At 43.0% G+C, this 27221-nt stretch overlaps 1 protein-coding gene across 1 annotated transcript in view; it reads left to right on the forward strand.

Moving 5' to 3' along the window:
* UST (uronyl 2-sulfotransferase) overlaps nt 1–14529 on the forward strand; it is a 280136-nt gene extending 265607 nt beyond the window's left edge. The window contains exon 8 of the mRNA XM_069488442.1: nt 14237–14529. Coding sequence (XP_069344543.1) covers nt 14237–14520 — 284 coding nt within the window. The 3' untranslated portion in view covers nt 14521–14529. The remainder of the gene's footprint in view (nt 1–14236) is intronic.
* The last annotated feature ends 12692 nt before the right edge of the window (nt 14530–27221 follow it).

Below are 27221 nucleotides of genomic sequence, written 5' to 3' on the forward strand. Positions count from 1 at the left end.
CCATTCTCATGCCCAAGCCAGTATTTTAATGGCAAAATGCTAAGTCAAGGAAAGCATGCTTATATATTTAGGGTAGTATGTACTTTCCCAGAAATATGTCAGCTTTTTGATGATTGGGGTCATGATGCCAGACTAGGGGAGAAAGGAAACAGGAGCCCTTCTGTCCGTAACCCAGGGCAGCAGGGAAAGCAGGGAGCTAGAGCCGCTGACCTTGCAGGGCACTGCGGCTGCCCCACGGCCCATTCCTCTCAGCACACAAGTCTGGCCAGGAGGGGCTGAGCCTCTGTCAGCCCTGGTATGTTGAATTCTAAGCTTGAGGATCTCAGAGGGTGGTTGTAAGGCCCCTGAGGCAACATGAGCTTGTGCACTAATCGATAGGATAGAGCCATGGACCCCCTGCAGGGCGACCTCTGTAGATGTTGGGCACCTGGGGTAATGCATTGGGCATTAAATTGGTGGCCCTACAGAAGGACACAAAAGGAAGACATCTGAAGCCACCAGTGCCACCCGTTGTGTGCCCCCTTCTTGCCCTTTTCTGATGCTCCATTATGAGGAACATCCATCCATCCCCAGGGAAACAGGGACTTCCAGATTGCCGGGGAAGTTATTGGAAAGATTGTACATTTGTTTTCCTCTTTATTGCTTACTCTTCCTCCTTGAGGAGACAGCCTGTGTTTTCAGCTTTTATTTTATTTCTCGTATTCCCTGGAATCGTGCTTTGTGCTCTTGACTGTGTTGATGAATGAGCAAACGAAATCCAGACAAGAAAATAACTAATTACCACCACTGCCACCCCTCTAGCAATTTTGGCAGATTCTGAGGATCCGTCGGGTGGAGTTGGACCCCTCAGGAAATAACTTGGGGCCCCTCTGGTGAGCCACCCTCCCCTCCAGATTTGATGAGGTTAGGACCCGCCTACGCAACACATTTCTGTGGGGCCTTCCGTCCACAGGGGCCAGTGTCCTGGTCTTTATGGGCCCTCAGTGGCCTATCCCATGCAGGCCAATGGCTTTCTCTTCCTGGTTCCTTTTACTGTGCTTCTGCTTCCAAAAATCAAAGCAAAATTCAAGCATTGGCAAGCCTTCATTCTCTGCTGTCAAAGAAGGCTAGCGCTTTCAGGCATTTTTTTTTTTTTTTTTTAAGTAAATCATATATCTTTCACTTGGCTACACAGAGAAAAGGTTCTCCTGAAATTCAAAGCGATCTCAAATTATTTTTAATTATTTGTATTTCCAGATCTGGGGGAAAAAAAAGACTGCCACAAACAAAAAACCCTCTGTTTACCAACCCTAAGCACCAAGGCAGCCATGAAGTGCTTTTTGTTCTTTTCTCCCTTAATTGCCATACCTCCAAGAAGCTGTTCTTAACGTGCCATCGATCATCCGAGTGGCAAATCCAGTGCTGGCCCGGCCAGCCCAGCACATTGCTGCAAGCCTCGGTGACACACATTCATTTCCGTCGGAGGCAGCCATGGGGAGCCGGGCTGCCCTGCACTTGTAGCGCATGTGTTTGAACTGTGTGGCCTCCTCATATAATTCAGGAAATGAGTTTACTCTATCTGTGACAAGCATCGTGTTCACACGGTTTCAGGAGCAGCCAGCGTGGTGCGGGGCTGCACGGGGCGGCAGGCGTGTGCCAACACTGGGTAGTGTGCCCACGGGGCTCCTTTCCACTCCCTGGTGCTGCACCTGACCGTGACTTCATCACACCTGTCACCTGAGAAAGTGCGCCTCGTCCCTGTGCGCTGGAAATCTCTGGATGTGATCTAACCTGAGATTGGAAAGCCAGAGTTTTGTAGACAGGGCGCTTCTCAGAACAGCAGGGCCTCTCGGTTGATGGCCTCTCAGCTCCCCTGAAGCTGAAGAAGTGGTGCCTGTCTTTTGACTATGCTTATGGGGATCTTTTGGTGGTAAAATTTGGCCCCACCTCTGGTTGTTATTAAACTTGTATTCGTTTTGTGCACATAATCTCTGCTGGACCAGGTTAAAACAAGTCCATTTTGTTGGGGGAAGGGATCAGCGTGGAGTGCACATGCATTTCGATTGAGGACAGGACTGCCAAAGCCAGCCCAGCGTCAGAACACACTGCAAGTCGGTGGTGAGGTTTTGTTATTTTGCATATGGTTAACCATCTTGGAGGTCATAAAGCAAAGCCTCTGTCCTCCGGTGCAGCAGCTGGGTTTATACAGTGTTTCCAGATTGTTTATTGTGGCCCAGAGCCAGGGCTACATCGTTTTTCCATTATGCATGTTTGACAGATGAAGAGAGGTGGGAAGGGAGACTCCAATGGGCAGGTCTGTGATTTCCTTTTTATTTACATTAAAGGGACTTTTAAGAGAACCGAAGATTATGAACCAGTCCAAACATAATGTCAATGCAGCAGAGGTAGAGCGGGCCATTGCTATTGCAAAAAATGTCCAGATCTTGGGCAGTAGAGCGAAATAAAAGCAAAGAAATTGGGCAGTAAGGTCATTATGCTTGTCACTGCACAATCTTGCATGCAAACAGGTCACTGGTGAATAATGTTTATCATCACATGCAGAAGTTAAGTTCATAGCACGTGTCTGGCAGTGCAAACCGAAGTCCTGCATGCAGGATGGCTGTGCTTGGGGTCAAGGGCACTGCAGAACCTTTCCTGTGCACTCCTTTCCCTGAGACACCAATTTTCTGCAGACATTCCCAATGGCCTGGTCTAAGTTCTTCCACCAGGAAGTGTTCAAGACTGACCAAAGAGCCACAGTTTAAGTTATATCCACAACAAAGCCCTTGGACTTTGAGGATGTGATCTTAATAAATGTTTTACTTCTAAATAAAACATTTTCCTTTTGCTAATGGAAAAGCAGCATTAGAAAGTACCAAAAGGATGGCAAAGTAAGTAATTGAACAGCATTCATACAGCAAAATCAGGTCACACAGATGTCTTTTTGCCACAACCGTGTTTGGATTTCTTGAGTTAATGGCTGTCGTAAGTAACATACACAACACAAATTCATTAGCTACAAGGTGACAGCTTCTACATAGGTATTCGTGTTTGCGGCAACTTTCCCTTATCACAGTATTTCTAAGCTTTTCTAAGTATTTGTAAGTGATCTGCCACCATTAACATAGTGCTCTTCAACAGAGCAGCTAAGAGAAGCAATTTCCACTCCCTCTCCCGGGCAACCCATGATCCAAACCTTCTTTATCAGGCTACCCTCCAGAAATTTGATTTCTAGAAATGGAAAGTTTGCTCAGGAAGGACCCTCAACTAAGGAAGGAATTTAGCAAAAACAACATATGTATATTCAACACCAAAAGTTGCCCTTTGGGTTAATCCAGTCTTACAGAGGGATTTAAAATACAGGTTTCAAATCAACAAACATTTATGGAGGGTCGTTATGTGCCAGGCCTGGAGCTGGACACTGGGGAACTGAAAATGAAAAAGACACAGTCCCTTTCAGTCTGAAAACATTTTTGCTGGCTTGCAGATTTTGCACCAGATCCTCCCAGACTTACCAAAGCATTCCCCTCGACTTAGAACACTCAAGCCCTTCTTCTCAACCGATCCCCTCAATGCCAGAATACACACAGGGCAAGGAGAAGTGGGTGGTTATAGATTTCCACTCAATTTGGAAATTAACAGCCTGTGATGTAGCAAAAAGGTGCTAGACTGGAAATCAGAAAGCCGATTTCTGATCTCAGGACTGTCCCGTACTGGCCATACAACCTTGAATACAACCTTGAGCTGGACTTGTGACTTTTTGGGCTCTTGATGTCTGTAGGCAGAATGGGCTCCTGTGAAGACTGAGTGGATAGCAAGGGGTGCTGTGGAGGGCCCTCTGCACATGAAGGAGATGCTATTCTGCTGGGCTGGGGGCTGTTTGGACCACTGTCTATAAGGTTTTATTAAATACAGAAAATGGCCACCCCTACTGGACTCATTCTACTCTTGGTTTTTTTCTCTCTACCAGCATTGGGTGACCAACTACAGAGGTTTATGTCATTGGGGGTCAGCTACAAAAAGGGTCCTCATTCAGGACCCGAACTACTCTGCAGGGTCTCTGCCACCCCCTCCTCAGGGAGGAACAGAGGCTGGAAGAGTCTGTCTCCAAACCGTCCTGACCCAGCTGACTGGACACGTCTGTAAAGAAGAAACAATCTCTATTATGCTATTCAAATAGGAAGGTCAAAAGTTGGGGTTTTTTTCCTTCTTCTTCTTTATTCTCTTCTGAACATTTCACAGCTCAAAACCAGTGCCTATTTTGAGCAAGTTTTCTGCAGTTATCATGAGCATGACTCAGGGGATTATTTGGCCAATCTCTAAAGGTAAATATCAAAAATGAAAAAAAAAAAAAAAATCAAAGGCATTTTGAAGCCACAGCTTCTCTTTGCCAAAGTGTATTGATGAATTAAAGGACAGGAGCAGAAAAATACTATGTGGCCCACAGCTGGCCCTGCTGGTCCAGAAAGGCAACCGAACCATGAAGTTAAACGCTGGAATGTGCGGACCCACTGGGAGGTGAGGAGCCCCACATGTGCGGGTAGACCGCTGCTGCTGAGGCTCCGGCTCAGAGTGGTCAGGACAGGGGGCTCAGGAAGTTCCATGAAGCACATGCAGGTGGATACTAGCTGTGTCCCCATCTGGCTGCCTCCCCACAGACACACCTAAGCCTTTTTTGCATCTGACAACACCCTCTTCCTTCTGGAGGCTCTTTAGTTTACTCAGGGAGCATGTGCAGAGGGGTACTCTGTCCCCCAGGGGCTGAGCTGCAGAAACACAAGACAAATGGGCTATCACCCCTGACCCCATCACTCTAGGCATAGAGAGCTCCATTAGAAGAACCACTAAATGAAGCCTGGTGGGAATGTTAAGAACAAAATCCAGGGAAAAATTTTCAGGGTGTCAGTAGTGCTTCAGAGGCCTCCTAAAAGTTTTCCATCTTTTGGTTGAAACTCACACACACACACACACACACACACTATACTCTCAGTCTCGCACACACAGCAGATCTTCATGATTCAATAGTAGTTATGAAAGACCCAACTTCTTGCAGAGTATTTAAGACAAGCCCCTGAGGCTTTCTCCACTGGGGATTTCTGATGAAGGAGAGGAAATGTCAATGGCAGCCAACAAACCATAGCAAGATGCTCTCTGTCCCCATGGTGACTGGCCCAGCAAGGAGGGATCTCCTAAGACTGTGAGCTCCACTCGACCACAAGCCCTGGGAAGGGTTAAGAGCGAGGGCTCATTAGTCACACACACCCACACCTAGCCTGGCCTTTCCACTCACCAGCTGTGTGAACTTGGGCACGCTGCTAAATTCCAATGCCACAGCTGTAAATGGTGACAATAAGAGCCCCTGCAGCACTGGGATTTTATAAGGATTAAATGTGTGTCTAGATATCTCGCAGACCTTGGCACAGAGAAAGCTTTCAAAATGCCTGTTGATGATGGTGACGGTGATGACGGTGATGTCACTGCTTACAACTCGTGTGCCTGCTGCTATTCCACAAGTATTGGCAGAAAGAAGGAAGAAAGGTGACATTGGACACACCAGTGAGGCCCAACTGAAGCCTTCATTTTGACATGAAGCACTTGCTTCCTAGGTTTATGAAACTCAGAATTTCAAAACCTTTACAGCAGAAGCATAAAACTTGAATTTCTACAGCAGCCAGGCAGGTAACATAAAAGAAGGAACTGGCGTGTAAGGTCTGAGGCAAACTAGAGAGCGCCGGCCTCTCTCGAGGGGGCAGTCACACTCAGCTCCAGAAGAATGTGGCCTCCCTTTGAGAGAAGCCAGAAATCCAGATTTCCATGTGAAATAGACCAAGTCTTACAACAACCAAGTCGATTTCTAAAAAAATACCCCACGGGCCAAACAACACATTGCCTGCCAGTCCGATCCCAGGCTGCCTTCTTGCCACCCCGCCTTGATGGAAGCAGCTCGGTATTTGTCCCTTCCTGTCGAAATGCTTGTGGGTGGGCACACGACACCTGAGCCTCTTGAAGTTATCTCTCTGTCCTGCCGGGTTCAAAGGACATTCGTGGGGCGAGAGCTCTTCCTCGTGATGGTTATATTCTACAGTATATGCCCCCTCACAAGGACTACTTCACTTCCCAAAGGATGCTAATAATAAACATGGATTTTTAACGCATAATTGTTTTGTGGCTGAAATAACAACAGTCTGCAAAAAAAAAAAAAAAAAAATCCTAACAACTTCCTCTAGAACTGCCATTATGGCAATCTGGAGAGAGGCTGATTCCATAGTTCATGTAGCTTTGTTTTATTTGGAGGGAAAGTCTGGCATTTTACAAAAATGTGGAACACTTAGCAATGGAATGACTTTTCCATAGCACTGATTATTGTACAGCAAGGCACATAACCATATGTCTTTGAAATCTGATTTTAAAAATTCTCCACTTACTATATAAGGCAAGCTGCTCTCTAATCTTTCCATATGAAGGTTGATGGTTTTCTATGGGCTGATGAAAATGCCCCTGGTTATGGCCCAGTACTTATATTTAGGGAACCTCAACACAAATGGAGACCCAGGTTAGGACTCCAGCTGCGCGACCTTGGGTCAGTCACTGAATCTCCCAGACCTTCCATTTCTCCATCTGCAAAATAGGGTCATGACACTTACCTCACAGGGCTATTGAAAATGAGCCAGCACAGTGGTGCACGCCTGTGGTCCCAGACACTCAGGAGGCTGAGGCGGGAGGATCGCTTGAGCCCAGGAATTCGAGGCTGTAGTGTGCTGTGATCACACCTGTGAGTAGCCACTGTGCTCCAGCCTGGGAGACATAGCAAGACCTCGTCTTTAAAATAAATAAATAATAGCATATATGGCCTTCATCCAAACCCACAGTGGGTGCTCACCATCAGTGTGGGTTCAATCAGAGTCTCTGTTTCTCCTGTCACAAAATAGCACTCCTGTTTCTGACCATAGCAAAGCCCTCTGGCAATGTCATTAACCTTTTTTATTAAATTTGGCAGCTTTGTGGGAAACAAAAGGTCAAAAAAAAGCTATATTCATTTATATGAAGTTTTCGTTTTGTTGTCCAGGGTGGTACAAGAACTGAAGGGTAGAGGATGGGATCGTGCCACCCAGGGAGTGACGGGGAGAAGGGACGGAGGCTGGAGCCCTGGGAAGCACAGGCATGTGCAAGCCAGGCTGGGAAGAGCGGGGCACAGGGAGAATGGGAAGGGAGCAGTCAGTGAGGCGAGGACAGCCAGGGACAGAAACCCTGCTGCGGATACCGAGGAGGACAGGGTTTCGGATGGAGAGTGGCCAACAGCATCGTGAGGTCGTGCTGAGATGCCCGCTGAGTTATCAACAAGGAAGCAAGAGTAATTTGAAGGGAGTATGGAGGGGACAGAAACCAGGCTGTGATGAATTTAGTCATGTGTGTAAGTCGAAAATGTGGTAATAACAGATGTAGACAATTCAACGCCTTTGTTTAAGAAGGGAAAGACTTGAGCACATGTGAATTTTGACGAGAAGGAACCAGTTGAGAGAGAGAGAGGGGTTGACCATGCAGAAGAGAGGGCAGATGAGGGACAGAGGGAGGGCATAGAGGATGGAGCAAGAATTGGGTATTGATGCAAACCAGAGCTTAGTCAAAAATTAACTCTCCTAAGAATCCTCTGATCTGGCCGACACTTCCCTCATGTTTAGACAGGGGATATAGGGAGGGGGCCGAGAACAGTGAGGACTGCGGTGACTGAAATGCTCTTGGCAGGCTGGGACAATTGTACGGCCTAAGGGGAAAGCTTCCACTGCTGTCTGAAGGGTCCTTGAAAATGAACTGACAATAGGCAGAGGAATAGGAGAAAAAGCCGCATGCATTTATTTAACATGCGTGAGCCCAGGGGAACATAGGAGGATGGTGGCCCAGTAGCCCAGTGAGGTCCAGATACTTCCGTACACTTCTTATTGGGGTCGGGGAAGATCGGGGTAAATGTGGCAATTTTGAGGGGTAGAAAATGATTTTTAAGGGGAATGAATGAGCCCGATTTTCACACCAATGGTAGGTAAATCATTCTCTTTGGAAATTGAATGTGACCATGAACAGACAATAATAGTTCGGGACAAAGTTTGTCTGGGCTGTAGGTGTGGTGTTTAATTTTCAGTCTCTTCCTCTGTGACAGTAATCTTCTCTGGTTAATGAAATTCTAGGGGAGGGGATCAAAGGCGGTTGTGATCCTCTTTGTGGGGTGCGGTTTCTAGGTGGATAAGGGAGCTTCAGGAAACATACTCATCCAGCATCTGCTGATCTGCAGTAGCTCTTAACTTAAAACAATCAGCACACCAGGGTGCCATTTTGGGGGTGACCTTCCCTGGACTCCTTAACTAACCAAGGAAGGATCTTTGAAAGCTCCTGCCTTATAGCCAAAAATGAAAAATTCCCTATTCTCTCTTGCCTTAAAAGTCTGTCCTGTCTGTAGAGTTTTCTAGCAAACACAGGGCTCAGGCCCCTAGTGTTCTGACTGGCCGCATCAAATAGCCAAACCACTCTCATCAGGATAGCGAGGTGACGTGTAATTAGAATTTAGTTGGAAAGGCCACTAGGGATCTTGTCAAATATAAATCTTATTAAAGATCTCTCATTACCAGCCAGGCGCGGTGGCTCACGCCTGTAATCCTAGCACTTTGGGAGGCCGAGGCGGGTGGATCGCTCGAGCTCAGGAGTTCGAGACCAGCCTGAGCAAGAGCGAGACCCCATCTCTACTAAAAATAGAAAGAAATTATCTGGCCAACTAAAAATATATAAAAATTATCTGGGCATGGTGGCGCATGCCTGTCGTCCCAGATACTCGGGAGGCTGAGGCAGGAGAATCACTTAAGCCCAGGAGTTTGAGGTTGCTGTGAGCTAGGCTGATGCCACGGCACTCACTCTAGCCTGGGCAATAGAGCGAGACTCTGTCTCAAAAAATAAATAAATAAATAAAGATCTCTCATTACCTTATGAAATTTGGATAAAATATGTGCACGTAAGGGAATCCACGTGGAATCACCAGGGCTGGTGCTTTCCAGGAAGAGGCGGGATGGTGCACGCTGGAATTTCAGACACTGGCCGACTTTCTCCACACTCGGTAGATCCTGGGTTAGTTTCTCACTAGGTTAGAATAATGTTTCCTACTGGAAACACATAATTATGAGTTCAGGCTACATAAAGCACCCAGGATAAGCTTGCACCTCTGAAGTGGGACTGAGAAACTCTCCAAATGGTGGTTACTGGGGTGGTTTTCACCATCGAGTTGGTGGATCTTGGCCATTCTCGTTGGACCCAGAGATGGTCTAGTTCAATTTGTTTTTTTAATCAACCCTTGTCTTCCTTTAAATTGTAAACAAATTATCCATTTCCCCTAAAACACCTGCCTGTCTCCTGTAAGATCTAAGTCTGGGTCCCTAGTCAACCTGAGGAGTAGCAGCCTCTAGGCCCAGCTGTTGACCATTATGCGCTATCCCATTCTGGGGAAAGGTGTGGGGAGCAGCAATAGGTTGCTGACCTGTCTTCACCACGTGGAACCTCCTGCCTCTGCCGCTTTCTGGCTACATGACCTTGAACAAGTCCTAGTCTCACTCAGCCTCAGCTTCCTCATCTGTAAGATGGCTCTTCCATCAAGGGGTTATTGTGAGCATGAAATACGTAAGTGCTCAACTCAGTGCCTGCTGCACCTTAGTCCTCACCAAACATAGCTGTTACTATAAAAATATACCAAAAAGGATCAGGCTGGGCTGGGACTATCACCATCTCTTGACATGTCAGTTATCTTAGCCATGTAAATATGCCCTGATTCTTTTCAATTGTACTTGAAGGATGTATTAATAATATCACCCTTGACAGAGCTGGTTACTGGTTCTGCCCATCCACCAACTCCCCCTCCCCCACCGCAGCTGTAGAGAAAAACTTACAGGGAAGTGAGTGTTATTAACATGAACTAGGAGTAGCTTTAGAGCAATTGACCCAGTCGCCTAATCATAATCAAGGAGGGAAATGTATAAATCCATCATGCTGTAACTTTTAAAAAATCTTCCCAAAGTTTTTCTGGCTTGAAGGTAGTAACCCTTTATAGCAAGTCAACTCAATCTGTTATATAGACTGACATTTGGCAACCAATATGTCTTGAAGACTGATCTAGGAAGTTACCTTGCTCTAGGTTAAAAATTTGATGGATATTTCTTGGATGGTTTTGTGGTCAGGGTATTATTTGATTACACTTGCTGTACGTTGTTTTTAGGAAATTACTGTTTTAAACATAAGACAAAGAGCTTTGAGGCCCTGCGATAGAACAGATTCCCAAATTAGTTCTTTACAAAGATCTCGGCTCCTCTACACTTACCCCTTCTGTTCCTTCTCTTGCTGGGGTGGTCAACTGTTAGGCCCTTTGCCTTTCATAAGATGTAAATCCAAGTCTTTCCCTCTTTGCTGGTGCAATGTTTATGCCTATATACCTGACTGGCACATAAGGGAACTAACTCCAGTATTTTTCATTACACTGGGGGTTAATACTTATCAGAATAAACAAGACATTAATACATAAAAGATTGTTGAAAGAAATGCAGCTTATTGATTTCTCAAAATCAAGGATTCTTAACCCATCCGTAAATGCCTACAATATTCATATATGGGCTTCCAGAAGTGTTTCTGAGCATGAGCTTTGATCAGGTTCTTAGGGAGGTTAAGCACCTCTATTCTGGATGTTCTGAAGTGTGTTCCCAAATCAAGCCAGACCAGGAGAGAGTTGAGGGCCTAGAACATGCTGTTTTCCTCTCTCACTCTTGAAACTCAAAGCTGAATTTACTAAGGATGTTATTAAAATGTTGCTAATTCCATTACAGTTTTTTCTTATGAAAATTGATAGAAGATACTTCTCTATGGTTTCTTAACTAGGAATAGTTGTGAATAGATTATTTTAAATTAGCAGCAATGTGATATGTCAAATTCATTGTTGGCTGCCAGAAAGTTTAGAGCCAAATTCTCGACCTACCTCCTGCACAAATCATTAGGCCATCACAGCATGTGTTTTGTGTTACTCACCACCGGGGTTCAAGAGGCTAATAAATAGCCCCCATTTTCCCCTTGCCTGGGTTCTAAACTAATTGAGAAATAGACAAGAGACAGACAGATGGAGATCTAAATATCAGTCTTATTACAAAATGAGGCTAGGTAGGAGAATGTCGCTTGGGTGTGAGGAGAACCAGACTGACAACTCGCCATCCTGAGTTAGACAGACTTCCCCATCCTCCCCTGTAGGAGGATGTGAAGTCCCTGCAGACAGGCCCGATTGCCCCAGAGGGGAGACTATGTCAGCCTTTTCGCCCAAACACAGTCAGAGAAATGCCTCTGGCCCTGGTTCTTGGCCTGCCTCCCTGAAAGCGTGGCTGGGGCACTTTGCCAGAGCACTGCTCCAGGGAGATCCTTCCACATGGGGAAGAGAAACAATTACCCCAACACTGACCTTTCTCCTTTTTTCTTTTCTACCCTCATTCTCCCTTTCCCCAATTCCCTCAACTGTTTAGCTAATGGTAGCATATATATTTTTGTAAAATTCTTTAGATTCTTTTTCGAACAGATTGAGCCTAATAATTTAATTAATGAATTTATTTTAAAATCACAGAAATCTTAATTTTTTTGCATGAGATAACAAAACCCTACACAATTTAGAGGAGGTCTTCAAGAGGAAGGGATTGTAGGAGGTCGTCAGGGAGTGAATTCTTTTTCTCCTGCCTCTCAATGTTTAACTTAAAACTTTTTGTTCCTTGTTTATCTTTTATAAGATTTTTTTAAACTACGTTTTAAAAACACAAAGGGACACCTACACTTAAGGCCTATGAACATGAACCACCCCAGATTAGCTAAAGTTCATATCTGCAAAGAAGACAGATATTATAAAATGTTTTGTCATGAACCCATTTTAGAAGAGTCTATGCCAAGTTCTTTAACAAAAATTCTAGAACTGATATATCCAAATGTGTATTATGCCTTTCAAGAGAGTCAGTTTGAAAAGTAATATCCTTATTTCACTGGGGCTGTTACTATACTCACAGAATTTTTTAAATTTCTTCTTTAGAATTGCTACTGGAGGCTTCAGAAAGCATCTCAGATATCCTCAAATATAGAAAGTCTATGTCTTTTGGGGTGAATCTAACTTTGGAAATAGCCATTTGGAGCTATATTTAGTAAATTATGTACCTATCCAAATTTGGTGACAAAAGTTTTAGTTAAAAACAAGATCATAAGCTGGGTGTGGTGGCACACACCTGTGCTCCCAACTACTTGGGAGGCTGAGGCAGGAGGATCCCTTGAGCCCAGGAGTTTGAGGCTGCAGTAAACTCTGATCATGTCACTCCAGCCTGGGCAGCAGAGTGAAATCTGTCTCCAAAAAAATTAATAAGTAAAAAGATTTTTTTTAAAAAAGCAAGATGATAAAAGAAAATATGAAGACAAATCTTCATGATCTTGGATTTGGCAATGGTTTCTTAAGTATGACACCAACAGATAGACAATAAGGAAAAAATAGATAAAATGGTCTTCATTAAAATAAAAAACCTATATGCTTCAAAGAACACTATCAACAGAGCAAAAAGACAACCTATGGAATGAGAGAAAATATTTGCAAATTATATACTAGATGTACATTCAGAATATCCAGAACATTTAAAGAATTTCTACAACTTAACAACAACAACAAAAAAAAATACATTTAAAAATGAGCAAAGAACTTGAATAGACATTTCTCTAAGAAGGATATACAAAAGACCACCAAGCACATGAAAATATCATCAATCATTAGGAAAACCATTAGCATCAGCATCATTGTCAGTGGTCATTAGGGAAACGCAAATGGAAACCTCAATGAGATACTACTTCACGCTTAGGGGGATGGCTATAATTTTTTTTAAAAAAGGGAAAATAACAGTTGTAGGAGAGGAGTTGGAGAAATTGGCACATTCACACATTGTTTAGGAATGTAAAATTAGGAATGTAAAATGATGCAGACACTATAGAAGACAGTTTAGCAGTTTTTCAAAAAGTTAAATTACCATGTGACCCAGCAATTTCACTCCTAGGTATATACTCAAAAGAGTTGGAAACAAGGACTCAAACAGATATTTGTATGCAAATGTCCATCATAGCCAAAAGGTGGAAACACCCCAAGTGTCCTTCGGTGGCGAATGGATAAACGAACCGTGGTGTATCTGTACAGTGGAACATTACACAGCCTTAAAAAGGAGTGAAGTGCTGACATATGCTATGACATGGATGAGCCTTGAAAACGTTATGCTTAGTGAAATGATAGACCAAAAAAGGCCAAATATTGTATGATTCCAGCTAATGAGGTACCTGGGATAGGCAAATTTATAGAGATAGAATGTAGATTAGAGGTTACCCAGGGCAGAGTGAGAAAAGGAGGGGAATAGGGAGTTATTATTCAATAGATACAGAGTTTTTGTTTAGACTGATGAAAGGATTTTGGAAATAGTGGTGATGGTTGCACAACATTGTGAATGTAATTAATGTCACTGAATTATATACTTTGGTTAAAACTGTATGCTATATTTATAACATTTTTATGTCATTAAGCATTAAATATAAAATATATGATATTTTGTTAGTGAGTATTAGTATAAAATTAATGTAAAATTAAGCAGATTTTAGTTATAGATATTTTGCCACAACAAAAAAATTCAGAATTTGCAACAGTTAAAATTATATTTAAGAGCAGTACTTTCTTTATTTTTCTTGATAAATGCATTGTGAAATAGTGAAATGGAAACAGATTGTATATCCAAATTCAACTTTATATTGATATTTTAAAACTTAAAAAACAAACAAACACAAGAGGATTAGAAAGTGGTGAGACAGCTATTGTGTGTGCCTCCGGAAGGTAAAGCCCTTTACTCATGTAACAGGAAATAAAAGAGGAGAAACAGGTAGATTTTGCTGTTTGAAAGAATGTATAGCTTACAGTTAACAATTGAATTGCAAATCGCATGGTTCACATCCCATGAAAAGGAAATTGGATAATTTAAGTTTAGTCAACTAATGTTGATATTAACACCTAGAATATGGAGAAATCTTTCTAAACATTGTCGGGAACACTGTTTTCCATTCTAATAATTGGATACGCAGTAGCTTTCTGTAGGTGCTACCCGTACTGTGCAGGAAATGCCGGCCCCTGCTGTTGTCCCTTCTGAGCTGGAGCCCTGCAAACAATGGCTCATGCGAGACCCCCGTTCTTTTCCAGAGCACAGGAAACTTGGAAACATGACTGTGACGGTGAAGAAGACTGTCCCCTCTCCCGAGGCCGTGCAGATCCTCTACCAGCGGATGAGATACGAATACGAGTTCTACCACTATGTCAAAGAGCAGTTCCACCTGCTGAAGCGCAAGTTTGGACTTAAGTCTCGCGTCAGCAAGCCCCCGCTGAGGCCGCACTTCTTTATCCCAACTCCACTGGAAACCGAGGAGCCGATCGATGATGAGGAGCAAGATGATGAAAAGTGGCTGGAAGATATTTATAAGAGGTGATGCCAGCACTGTGTGGCCTCCATGGCTTTATCTCCCTTTTCCAGAAAGTTCTTTGTTTGGGGAAGAAAACTCCTTAAGGGACTAAATTAATGCTCGGGTGCATTAAAAAGAACAAAACATTCCCACATGTTGGGGTCATTGGGAGATGCCCGATTTTGCGGGTTTTATGTGTTTAATTTTATTCTGTGTTTTTTCTTGGCTCCTCGGGTCTTTCCCAGGTACACTAGGTGGCTCCGTCACAAGGCATCTCGTCATAAAGCAGCTTCTCCCTCACCCATATGATGAGAGAAGGAGGGAAAATGTAGCCCATAGCCTAATAACTTATCATTTGTCAAATGACTTACAAAAATATTACCTCAGTGGTAGGAGACATCCACACTTGTATATTTCAGTAGAAATACAAAACCACTTCAGAGACCAGGGAATCTACCCTAGAAAGATCTAAGAGAAGAAGGTAAGATAGATTAGAACATCAATGGGAGGATGTGTCCCTGGTTACGTGGTTTCTATCCATATGGGTAGAATTCTGCCTCTGGTCCATGTCAGAGGACACTTTCACCAAGAGCAGCATCCTTGTCTCTGAAAGAGCACGTTGGTTTGTGTCACGTCCCCTACCAATCCAGATCCGAAGTACCTTTCAAAGTCAAAGTGCATGGCAAGCCCCATTGAGACCTTCCGTTTCCAAGCACCATGCTGACAGATATCAAAGCAGCACAGCAGGGAAAAGAATTTGTTTTGCTGTGTAAGGAAGAAGGTAGGCAAGACAGATGAAACCTGAAGGTCACGTGGCATCAGGAAAAGGGCATGCTCGTGCCCTTTGCACCCGGTATGAAACATCCTTCTCCCTAGCACTGCTTTAAATGGAAATCCCAGGAACCAATTTAGTCTAGCATTTGACTCCTGTGGTAGAAGCTCAAAGCCTGACCACAGACTGTGTATAATCAAGCACATCCCTGCCCAAGGTGGGTCCCTTAGGACCTGGTACTATGTGTTATAGTACCTTCTTGTCCCCTGGGAGGTGTCTGTTTTCAGTAAAAAAAAAAAAGGGGGGGGGGTCCTGAATTCTGTGCAGGTAGCAGAACTAGAGACCCATTTCTTATGGAACATGCTCCTGAGAATCCTTACCAGGGACATCAAAAAACAAGAAGCAAGAGGTAGGCTGGCTAAGAGACTGCTTGCCGGGCTTCGTGAGTAGGGGCCTGTCACGTGTGACCTGAGTAGATGTTGAGCAGTTCCATTGCCCCGAGGTATCTCTTCTCTCCACCTCCCACCTCCTACCCCTGCCACCAATGATGCCGCGGTCCAGTCATTAGAAATCTATTCCTCTCGATTCTGAAATGTTTTCACCTTAAAAAGTCCTGAAAATGTGCATTGTCCTGGGTGGATTAATATACAGCTAGCTGGCAAGCTGGGGTGCTGTAGTATCAGCAGAAAAGATACTTGCGACAAATTTTGTCTAGTTCATATTTTCCCCTAGAGCCAGCCCTTCAAGATCACCAGCAAAGTGTGAGTTGGAAATACTTAATAGTAAATAAGACTCTGACTTTACACAAGCTACACATTTTTTATTTTTCAGAAACCAACAAGTCTCTCTAGAATTTTTTCTTCCTGCACTAAAATTGGGCATTAGCCAAAATATAAAGTGACTCATTGAGAACCTGCCGAGTGTGTGCTAAAGCTACTTTATCACGAGATGTATTAAGAAGGCTCCAGCTCACGGGAGTCCAGTGAAGGCGGGGACCCGAGGCAGAGTCCGCCGCTTGGCCACTGGGGGCCTCCTTTCTGCCTCGGAGGACTATGGCAGGGAAATGATTAAGGGCAACATTCTTAGAGGAGGAAATATCCTTTGTGTTGTCCAGAGAGACCAGGACCCTCCCATTAGGCACACTTTAAAAAGCAACCTGGAGAACAGCTATCATATTCAAAACAAGTACAAGGACTGCTGCCTGCTGCATTGTGAGTCATTTCGATGAAATTACGTATAGAGAATGATGATTAGTTTACACACTGTGCACACTCACAATCTGAAAATAAAGTTGAGTTGGCTCTGTTTTCTCTGCTGTTGTCAGAACATCAGGAGAATTGGTCATTCAAAAAATTCGTCCTCTTACTGCAAATTCACATGGGCCTTTCTAGCCGTGTGTTCAAAGACATTTATTTGCAGCAGTGATCATTATAACCTCCCAACAAAAGATGCTGACGGACTTACTTGCAGGGCCTTAATGTTATTTTGTCCCAACAAACAGCCTCTAGGTCCTGAAAGTCAAGGCACTTCATCAGTTTATTTGGCACACATGACAACGTTTTTTTGGCTCTGGGCCCAACACAGTTTGTACTTCATGAAATATATTGTACATTTTACATAGTTTAATTTAAAAAATACCTTTTAAGCTAGTTGATCTTTGACTGCCTTATTTATTATAACCTTTCAGCACATTCCAAGATTTTAGTTACTCAGGAAGGAGTTAATTAAAATGATTTTATTTTGGTCTGATGGATGTTTTTTAAAAGGAAAATTATTATTATGAACCTTCAGCCTACTTTCCTTGAGTGCCATAAAAGTGCTTGTAAATCTTTTTTTTTTTTTTAAAGAAGAGAGAAAAAATGATGTTTGACCTTGATGGAAATTCAAAAATATATATGGAACTGAAACATTAGCTTAGCTAAAATAAAAGCAATCTGTGTTTGAGATGAAGTGTTCTTAACTTATTCATTACCCATGTAAATAAATGAATATAAATAAGCTGAAATTTCTTCCCATTCTGTTGATAGCTGGAAATAAAAGTGCCTGCAGGTCCTCACAGCACCCTCAGCTTTCTTAATTGGCCAAGTTTTTTCCCTCAAGATGTGATTTTGAAAAGATGTGTTTTTCAAAATCTATCAACTTTCATTCTTATAATTATATAACACCAAAAAAGCTGACTAAAAAAAAGAATGAGTTAGTCATTCATTTATCTAGTTGTGTATATAAAGTACTAAACAACTAATTTTATCACTATTTCCACTGGTTGGTTTGGTATCATCAGTCTCTAATATCCGGTGTCTACAGGCCATGCCTACGGTGATGTAGGAAGGGCAGGATATGCCACATGTCTTAGTGTGTAAGCTGATCTCTTTCTCAGACATGCAGAGCCTCAACTTGGACCAGTGAGTGGTCTTGATCCAGAAATGCCCTCCCTGGGAAATCTCACTGCTGTGGTCAGATGGAACTGACAGAGAGAGAAACTCCGTGCTTTCTGCAGATTGGACACTACATTCCAACCACATGTGATTGCTTTATAAAAGAAAAGAAATCAGAATCTTGGTACTAAATAAAAGAAAAATCCATTTGGTAATAACGTGCTTAATTCCAAGTAAGAATCCGAGAATCTTAAATAGCAGGTCATAACATGAAGAACATATTATTTAATTTGTTCTTCAAATGATGGACAATCAAATGATGGTTGACTCTGGATGAACTTTAAAGCCCAACGTACTGGACAAAAATGTGGGGTTGCTTGTTCCGTATAAATGTGCCATCACCTGCAGGTTTATCCAATGAGTCATTTGGCTTTAAATGAATATTATGGATAATGACAGAATTTCTTAAAAGGCAGAATGACAATTCACAGCCATTAAGAAAAATAGCCCTCTGGGTCACAATTGTAAAATTCCCTTCAAGTAAATATAAAGAGGATTTATTTTACTAAAATAACTTCACATCTGTTGATAAAGAAACCTATAAAAATTAAACAAAAATATTTTTAATATCCTGCTACAGAAAAGCCTATTTTAGGCTAAAACCAAAAATAAGAGTCTGTTAAGAAAAACATGGAACTTTTTTCATAGCCCGGAGAAGTCATGGTATAACTGAATGTGTTCGTTTGCCTGGGCTGCTACATACTGGAGGCCTGAAACAGAAGAAATTCCTGGTCCCACGGTCCTGGTGGCCAGAAGTCTGAGACTAAGGTGTCAGCAGGGTGGATTTCTCTCGAGGCCTCTCTCCTGGGCTTGCAGGTGGCCGTCTTCTCCCTGTGTCCTCGCGTGGTCTTGCCCCTGTGCCTGTCTGTGTCCTCATCTCTTATAAGGACCCCAGTCAAATTGGATTAGAGCTCATGCTAATGACCTCATTTTGACTTAATCGCCTTGTTAAGGGTCCTAACTCAAAATACAGCCACTTTCTGAAGTGCTAGTTAAGACTTTAACGTATGAATTTTGGAGGCACACAGTTCAGCCCGTAATACCGAGATCACAGCGGAAAAGTTAGAGCAGAGGAACTGAAGTCCAACTAGGAGAGAGGCAAGCATCACATCGCAGAGTGCTGGCACTGCGGTGGGGCTCCGTGATCTGGTCCTTCCCTCATGTTATAGACCAGGAAACCAAGGTCGGGAGAGGAGACACAACTGTATCGCGTGCTAACTTCTTCCACAGGGCTCACTTAACTTCTGAGCATCTACCAAGTTATTAATAAAACCTTAAAATGATGACACAGCTCAAGGCCATCTGCTGACCCATATGCAGAACAGCGATGATGAGGCACACTCGCCACGCCCACTGCCACCAGCCACATGGAAGCCACCTCGCTGCAGCCTCCCGGGGAGCCAGGGCTGTGGGACTCAGCCCCTTCCTCAGAGGGAGGCCCTATTGGTTCTCAGTCACTGAAGTCCTCAGGGACAGATGCCAAATAAGTATTTAATTCTAGATTTTTCTCTCTGCTCAAAGAGAGCCTTCTGTTTCTTGGTAAACAGATTTGGGGCATGTTTGCCCCTCTCAGATTACAGTGTTTTATTTCTCTTAAAGGCAACGTGAAGATTCATGTCTTCATGACTATAAGGAGTTTCAGATGAACCCACCTCAAAAAATATAGTCCAAATGCAGTTCCAAAAACTAGTTGAAGTCGAGTGCAGACACGGCCCAGGAAAAGCAGGACTGGAGGCTAAGCAGACCCCGAGCCCTCACAGGCCTCCTCGCTCCCCGACCGTTTGGCCCCCTGGAGAATTCCCTCTGCCTGGGGCAGGCTGGGCCTACTGCTCCCACCACTGCAGGTTCCCAGGGAACACCCAGGCCCACAGACATTCACGGGTCACTGAATCATGAACTGACCAGTTGTGCATTTTGGATTTCAACTTGTAAACACGGGGATTCCCTTCTTACAAAAAAAAAAAAAAAAAAAGTTGGGGGGGGATGAAAAATCACTGTGCAAAGGAAAAATGTGAGCTAAGTTTTTCCTTTTGAATCTTGGCTTGCAAGTTTAGCTATCTTCAATCTGGCTTTCACCAGACACTGTATGCTTTGAGCAGGCATGGAGCAGTCTGCCCTACGCGGCTCTGCCAGAACATTCAGACTTGACCTGTGTGTAACACACCTCTTATTCCAGGCATGAGCAGAGACAGCCCAGGGTATGGGCCCTGCCAGACTCAGCAGGCTGGCCACGGGTGCCACTAGAAGGGCGGCGAAAACCAGGAAGCAGAGCGGTTGACTGACTAGGGCAAGCGCTGCCCACCAGCAAGGTCCCCAAGTTCAAGTCCCAGCTGCTCTGTTTCACTGGGCGTTGGAGTAAATCACTTGACCTCCTTATGTCTGAAGTCAACCCAGCTGGAAAGCATTAGGCAGAAAATAGGACATCCACTGTGAAAACCAAGAGCTGCTTCTGGGATGAACCATATCCCACCCTTCACCCCTAAATGCTAATGGACTAAGAGCCACAACCTTTCCTAGGCTGATGAAGGGTTTGTTCTCACCGCAAAGCACTGTATCCGCACCGACAGAGCATGGAATTACACATAATTCCAGGTCTGCGGATGCCCCAGTCCCTCACGTCTGCAAGTATTGTTGCCCAACATGCTGATGAGTTCATGGAAAACAACACTTCTGAAATGCAAATTGAGCCAATAGGAGCAGACACATCCTCCTACACATGAGTTAGAGCAAACACAGCAAGGACCCGTCCTGAGGAACCATCCAGCCCCTACCTCCTAGCCTGACTTCTGCTATTCTACTTACCGTGCTAGTATCCAAGACAAACCATTCTGTGGACTCAAACATTCTTTGGGATGCATTTGTCTAGCTGTGAGTTACCAGACTCATCTCTGATTCATGCTTGTACTAAATACAGGCTTCCTCTAGCTTCTGTACAGTGCCCTGTGCATATGTGACCCTGTGAATAACAATAATGAGCCTAAAATATCCATGTGAATTAGTCCAGGTTGTGCACAAGGAAAAGTGTTAATAGAAATCGAAAACCTGGCAGGATGGGGTACTGCACGTCTTGGAGTCTTGTTTCTCATTCTCAGAAGCAGCATCAGCACTGTGATGTTGTGGGAGGGATCTGGGAGTGATTTTGTGGGCTGGTGATGTTTTCAGCATGGTCCATCCTTCTGACGTCACTGTAAGACTGCTAGGGGTTGAAACTTAACATGTTGCGTTACTAATTTTTCAAACGTAGAAGAGAGTTATGACGCTGACTACAAACCTCCTTATTGTCACCCTATTTGCTGCTCATATCAATTTTACTATTTTCTTTTTCTCTTTTCAGCACACTCTCCTATGTGTTCTCCCTCTTTGATTGGAAATTAATGAAGCTGTAATCTAGTGCATATTTCCAAAGAATATTCATGAAGCTGGTGTGTGAGATAGACATGAAAAAAAATCACAGTGTTAGATAATTTGGGAAATACTGCAGTTCATAGTGTGGTGTTATGCAGTAAGGCTTCTCAGGTGTGCTGCAATTTTAAAAAGATTAGTTTATCTTTGTTGAATCCCAAATTTCTTAAAATTATTTGCCATTATTTGAATAAGACCCTGTGGAACTGGTGTTCTGGGGATTGAGCTTTGGGAAACATCGCTTTAATGTCGGTCATCACATTGCATTTTTCCCCACTGGAAGAGTTGCTTTCCTTCTGCCAGGGTTCAGGTTTGTTCCAGGTGTTCTGCCTGAGGAAAATAGATTTGCAGGTGATTAACATTTTGATAAACAGACGATGGGGACAAATAACGTTTTTAGTGAAATAATTAACAAGGAATCATCTTTCAGTTTCGCTTCTCCCCAATTACATTTCCTATCTCAGGAAAAAGTAGAAACTCGTTTTAAAGTAAATGTTTTTATACTTTTTAATATTATTTGCATATCTCAAATCAATTCACTGCTTCCGTGTAGATCCGTGTTCAAATCCAACTGAATAAAGGATATGGGTCCCCTTTATTTCCCCGACCTGTGGCTGGCTGTGCAGCAAAAGGAAAGCAGTGGCAAAACAGAGATCCCAGTGGTTCCAGTTAGGTTGATGAGCGAGGTGACGAGGTGAACGCTCAGCTCTGCAGGTTGGGCCACCTGTGTTGTTCAGTACACTAGGGGGCGCTGTATCCACAACAATTTACTCTAGAAATCAACAGATCTTTCCAAATCTGATTTCTCCTCCCTACTTGCTTATTTTCCTTCATTGCTTTACAACAATATGGCCCAGAAGGAACCCATGGTTGGTGTATTTAAAACACAAGGTACTCAACATCAGTTGATCAATATCTTTCCCAGGTCTTGTGACCTGGTTTTATTTTGTTGCTATTATCTTTAGATTACTCTTGTATTTTTCAAATCGGTCTTTATCGGATTGTCTTTCCTGAGCATGTTGCATAATTACAACATGACTGAAATTCTGATTCTGTGATCAAGAGGCGACCCATGTGATGACTGTCACGGATAATCCTCAGGCAATACCATAATTGCAGCTATAAAGGTAAGTATTCATAGAAAGTGGGTACACCGAGAAAAACAAGGATGTAGGAAGATATGAAGAAACTGTATTGCCCTGTTATCCAGGCAGTGAAAACTAGAAAAAGATTCAGGTAACTCCCAGTTTAAACTTCTTAACATACAAAAATTTACTGGCACACATGGGGGCTAAATATGGAAAGATGAGAGATGAGCAAAGATTTCAGTAAGAAGGTTTCATGTGGCATTTGAGCTACACATCCAGGGACAGTGGAACCTGCAGATAACAGCAAGGCAGAACTAAAGCAGAAAGATCGCTGTGTCCTTGCAGCAGATCTGCAAGAACGGCATTGCTACACCTGTGTATTGTGTAACAGGAAACAAAGGCTCCAAGAGGTTAAATCATGAGCTCATGGTAGCACAGTAAGCGGTGGGGCCAGGATGCATATCTGAATCGAACATGGCCATGCTTTTCTTATTGCTTGTAAGAGGCAAGATAAGAATGAGCCCAACTGCTAAAGATTTTGGAAGAAATTTATATTTTACCATGAGGGCAATGAGGAGCTCTTGGACATTTCAAAAAGGGAAAATAACATGAGGAAATCGTTTTTCTGCTTCTAAATCGGCAGGCAAGCTGATTATTCTCCCTCTCCCCCCCCCCCCCCCCCCCGGCCCCATTCTCTATCCTTCTTGGCAGGTTCTGTATCCTGAGAGGCTGATCCCTGTGGATCGTACCACCTGGCTCCCTGCCTGCCTCTTCTCAGTTGGGTTTGGCCACTGGCTGGTGCGCAGGAGTTGGGGAACCTCTGACTGGAACCCCCCTCTGACTGATATAATTGGTGAAGGAATGCAAGGCAGACTCTGCTAGTCATCCCCACATGTGTCCCCGGGGAAGGGCTGGCGGGGGGGGGTGGCCATGGGACTGAAGAAGAGGGACAGAAGCCAGACATTGAAGATGCTCCATGACTGATTTCAATCAGTGAAAAATGGTGCCCTGCACCAAGGCCATCAGTAGGTATTTGTTGGGTTGAACAGACCAAAAGGAGCTAAGGAAATATGCATCATTAACTCAGTATTCCCAACTTGGGTAGCGATGAGAGTGACACGAATGAGATGGTGGGGTGAGAGAGCTGACTTGTGTGGACAGAGGAGTTCAGATTGGGATGTGTGGGGGTGTGGAATTCAACCTGATCCCCCCTCCCATTTTGTTATCCTCAGAGGCAGGTTCCCCACGGATTTACAGCCCTGTGTGTGGCCGTGAGCAGCTGGGACTATGTTCCAAATTTTCTCCAGTCAATTCCTAAGTGCTACACAAATCTAACCATTTTCTAGATGGGCTATGGCATGGAAAAGGTTTGGGGAGCCCAGCTCTAATTTCTCTGCCCAAAATATACAGGGTTTTTTTGTTTTGGTTTTTTTTCTCAAAATAAGACTTTTCTTTCCAGGTTCTACAATTCCTTTTCTTTGACACTAGTCATTATTTGACTTCCACATAAGCACGGAGAGACATCAGTGCTCTGATTCACCATTAATAAGGTGGCCTGTTTAATTTTTCTAGCAAAGATGGTGGATTAGAAAACTGCCATCTCAAACTGCTTCAGACAAATTTGGGCAGAACACAGCAAAACTAACTGACCTAAAAGCAAATCTCTGACCAGAGGCTCCTGAGCACCAGCCCTGCAAACTGGACCAGTCTCTTATGGAATTATATCCCAAGAAAAACAGAAATCAGACACTTCTTACTGTCATTGCGCTACAAGTCATTAACCTGTATATCTGGAGTTTCCCCCTTCACCGTCTCACTGAAGTGACTAAAAGGTAAAGTGTTTCTACAAGTATGACTGTTTTTTAGTATTGACCAGCTAAATCCTGGTTTCAACTTAAATGTCCAGTCTTGATATTCACCCCAAAAGAAGGTTTTTAGCCAGGCTTGGTGGTTCATGCCTGTAATCCCAACATTTTGAGAGGCTGAGGTGGGAGGATGCTTGAGCCCAGGAGTTTGAGACCAGCCTAGGCAATACAGCAAGACCCCATTTCTACAAAGAAATTTTTTTTTAATTGGCTGTATGTGTTGGCTCGAGCCTGTGGTCCCAAGCTACTCAGGATGCTGAGGCCAGAGGGTCACTTGAACCCAGGAGTTCGAGGCTTCAGTGAGCCATGATAGTGCCACTGCACTCCAGCCTGGGTGACGGAACAAGACCCTGTCTCACACACACACACAAAAATTGTGCTGTACTTGGCATTGAAACATCTATGCCAAAATTGACATAGTTTTAGATTAACAGTTTAGAATTCATAAATCAAGAATACAAAGGGTAGTTTATTTAATTGGATAGCTTAAAAATCACAAGAAATATTTTATTTCAGTTGAACATACTATGTTGCACATTATTGTATAGTTCCATCTCATGTTTTAAAATGACTTCATGCATAGTACATTTTATCAAGCATGTGTGTAGGTGCTTATATGGATTGGGAAACAAAGGCTCAGAGAGGCAAGTTGATTTACACAGTCACGTGGTTGGTAGAAGAATTGATTCTAGAACTCTCGAACCCTTTGTCTAGTGCTTTTTTGTCTAAATTATGCTGCCACAGCCAAACTATAGGAAATCATTTTCATTTTCTTCATTCGTTGAATATGTTTATCACATAATAACTTCAGAGGTCCCCTGTGAGCTGCTGGGAGTGCAGCATTTGAGCTCTTGGTCTGAGAGTTTGATTAAACATAATAGAAACAACTGCTCCTCATTTGGGACAATTTTTGAAGCTCTAATTCCAGACATAAACCTGAAATGGGAAGAGACTCATGGACTAAAACCGGTATTTCACCTGGTTTAATCTTTACTACATTCTAGCTATCACTTTTAGCACAAATTTTAAGGAAGCAAAGAGAAAAACAGCAGTGTACTTTTTAGATTTTAGATTTAGACACAAATTTGGTTGAGGGGAAATCTAAAAATGTCTCTTTTCCCACTCGTTGCACATTAGTGCCCAACTCTCGGGGGCAGGGTGGCAAGCAGGGAAGGGAAGGGCAGAAGAAAAAGAGGTCAGGAATCGGGCTTCCCAGCCTCTCCCCCACTAACTGCCCTTCCCCAAAACCTTTCATTTCATCCCTGGATTTCCAGGTACTTAATCCCTATGATGGTCAGGTGAGATAGGAGAAATTCCTGTTTTCGTTGTAACTTGCACTGGGGCTGTTGTTAGCAAATCCAGGCCTCTAGCTATTTTGCAGACTGGTCAGAACACTGATCTGAAACCCAGAAGTACTGCAAGGGCAGACGTAAGTCACGGGTGGCTTCTTCCTCTGCTTAGAGCCTCAGATCCAACAAACACTCCTGGGTCCAGGGAGTACGGATGTTTGCCCTTCTATCTGCGCTCTTCTCTTCTCTGCCCTTCTCTTCTCTTTCCTTTCCTTTGAAAATAGTATAAATGAAAAATACTATTCAAAAGTAAAATGATTTTGTTTTATTACTTCAAAGATGTCTTTGTGCTCCAGGGAATTGGCAGAATTTATTTATATTGCCAAGTGAACACGAATCAGAAGAATTTGATTTGGGGGTGGGGAAGGACTTTAAACATAGGCAAAATGAAAGAAATCACAAAGGTAAAAAAGGTAAAATCTCTGCATTTCAAAAAAAGAGAAACGCATTGAAAAGTAAACAAATGGGCGAAATACTTGAGGTAGATAGGACAGATAAAAGATTGAAATTACTAATCCTAAGGAATTTACATAAAGAGAATAAAATATATGCAAAGGACATATTAGTTCTCAGAACTTAGGTATTGTAAAAGCTAAGAAACAGGGAAAATGTTAATCCTTGTTAATAACCATGGGAGTTTGAATTGAAGCAATGTGATGCCACCAGTGATACTGTAGGGTGGATATGGTTAAGCGTGCTAATGCCTGGGACAAGAAGAAAGTAAGGTGAAATACTCACTCACACTCTGCTGATGGGAGTAAAATTTCAGTATTTCTGAAAAGTAATTTGGTCATTCAGATCAAAACCCACAATAAACACTGAGATTCTAACTATTTTGAAAGCCTTGCTTTCAAAATACTTATTTCATAGTTGTAGCTTAAAATCCCAAATCTAGAATCATCTAAAGATATCAGGCATAGCTTTTACTTGAATTGGAATACATAGGTTACAGTATGTTGCTTAAAGAAAAAAAAAAATTAAGCTAGTGTCCTTATCTTGTAGTCAGTCTAGATGTAAACCTCAGAAAATTCTTTCCTTCTGATTGTGCCACTCTAACCAGCCTCCAGAGGTAGAAGTGGTTCCATCATCCCCTGCTGGCCATGTTATCCTGCACAAGCTACATCTAAGCTCAATGGAAACACACATTTGCCAAAGACAGATATAATTTTCCCCACTGTCAGTAAGGACACAGACAGAACTGGATTTAAAGTTGGTGCTTTTCACTTGAATGAGCTATATTTTAATGAGGAAGGTCATTCTAAAATTCCATTATGTCAAATATTTCTAGAATGTTGTCCCAGTATCTCTAGCAAATCCCATTATAGTTAAACATTTGTCAAAATGGAATTGGCTATAAAGAACACAAATCCACACGCAGAGTGACTATTCTTGCAGAGTACCTCTACACGTTTGCTGAGGTTTTCTCCTTAGCAGAGCTCAGATATCTTCAGGTTGCCAAATTAATACAGGGATTACCTTCTAGCTCATTGAGTTAGAAAATATATTTATCTTTCATACCCTCATAAATTTGTTATCCCAAGCATCACCTTCATAAATGAGAGAAGAGACTTGTAATTTTACATGGTCATAACCTAGGTTTGAACAATACCATTATTGTCTGTTTCTGCATAGAGCTGAGAAGAGTTCTGTCTCCTTAACAAACAGGATGATCTAAAGAGCTGAATCAATAATCTTAATTTGTCTGGGATTTTTGTCCTCTGTCCTGCATAGGGCCAGACACACAAAGCCAACCACTTTTTGTGTCAAGAAATATTGGTGACTTCCTGTATTTCACAACTGGGGTTATAAATATAACC

This window comes from Eulemur rufifrons, chromosome 15 (genome assembly GCF_041146395.1).
Source record: "Eulemur rufifrons isolate Redbay chromosome 15, OSU_ERuf_1, whole genome shotgun sequence".
NCBI lineage: Eukaryota > Metazoa > Chordata > Mammalia > Primates > Lemuridae > Eulemur > Eulemur rufifrons.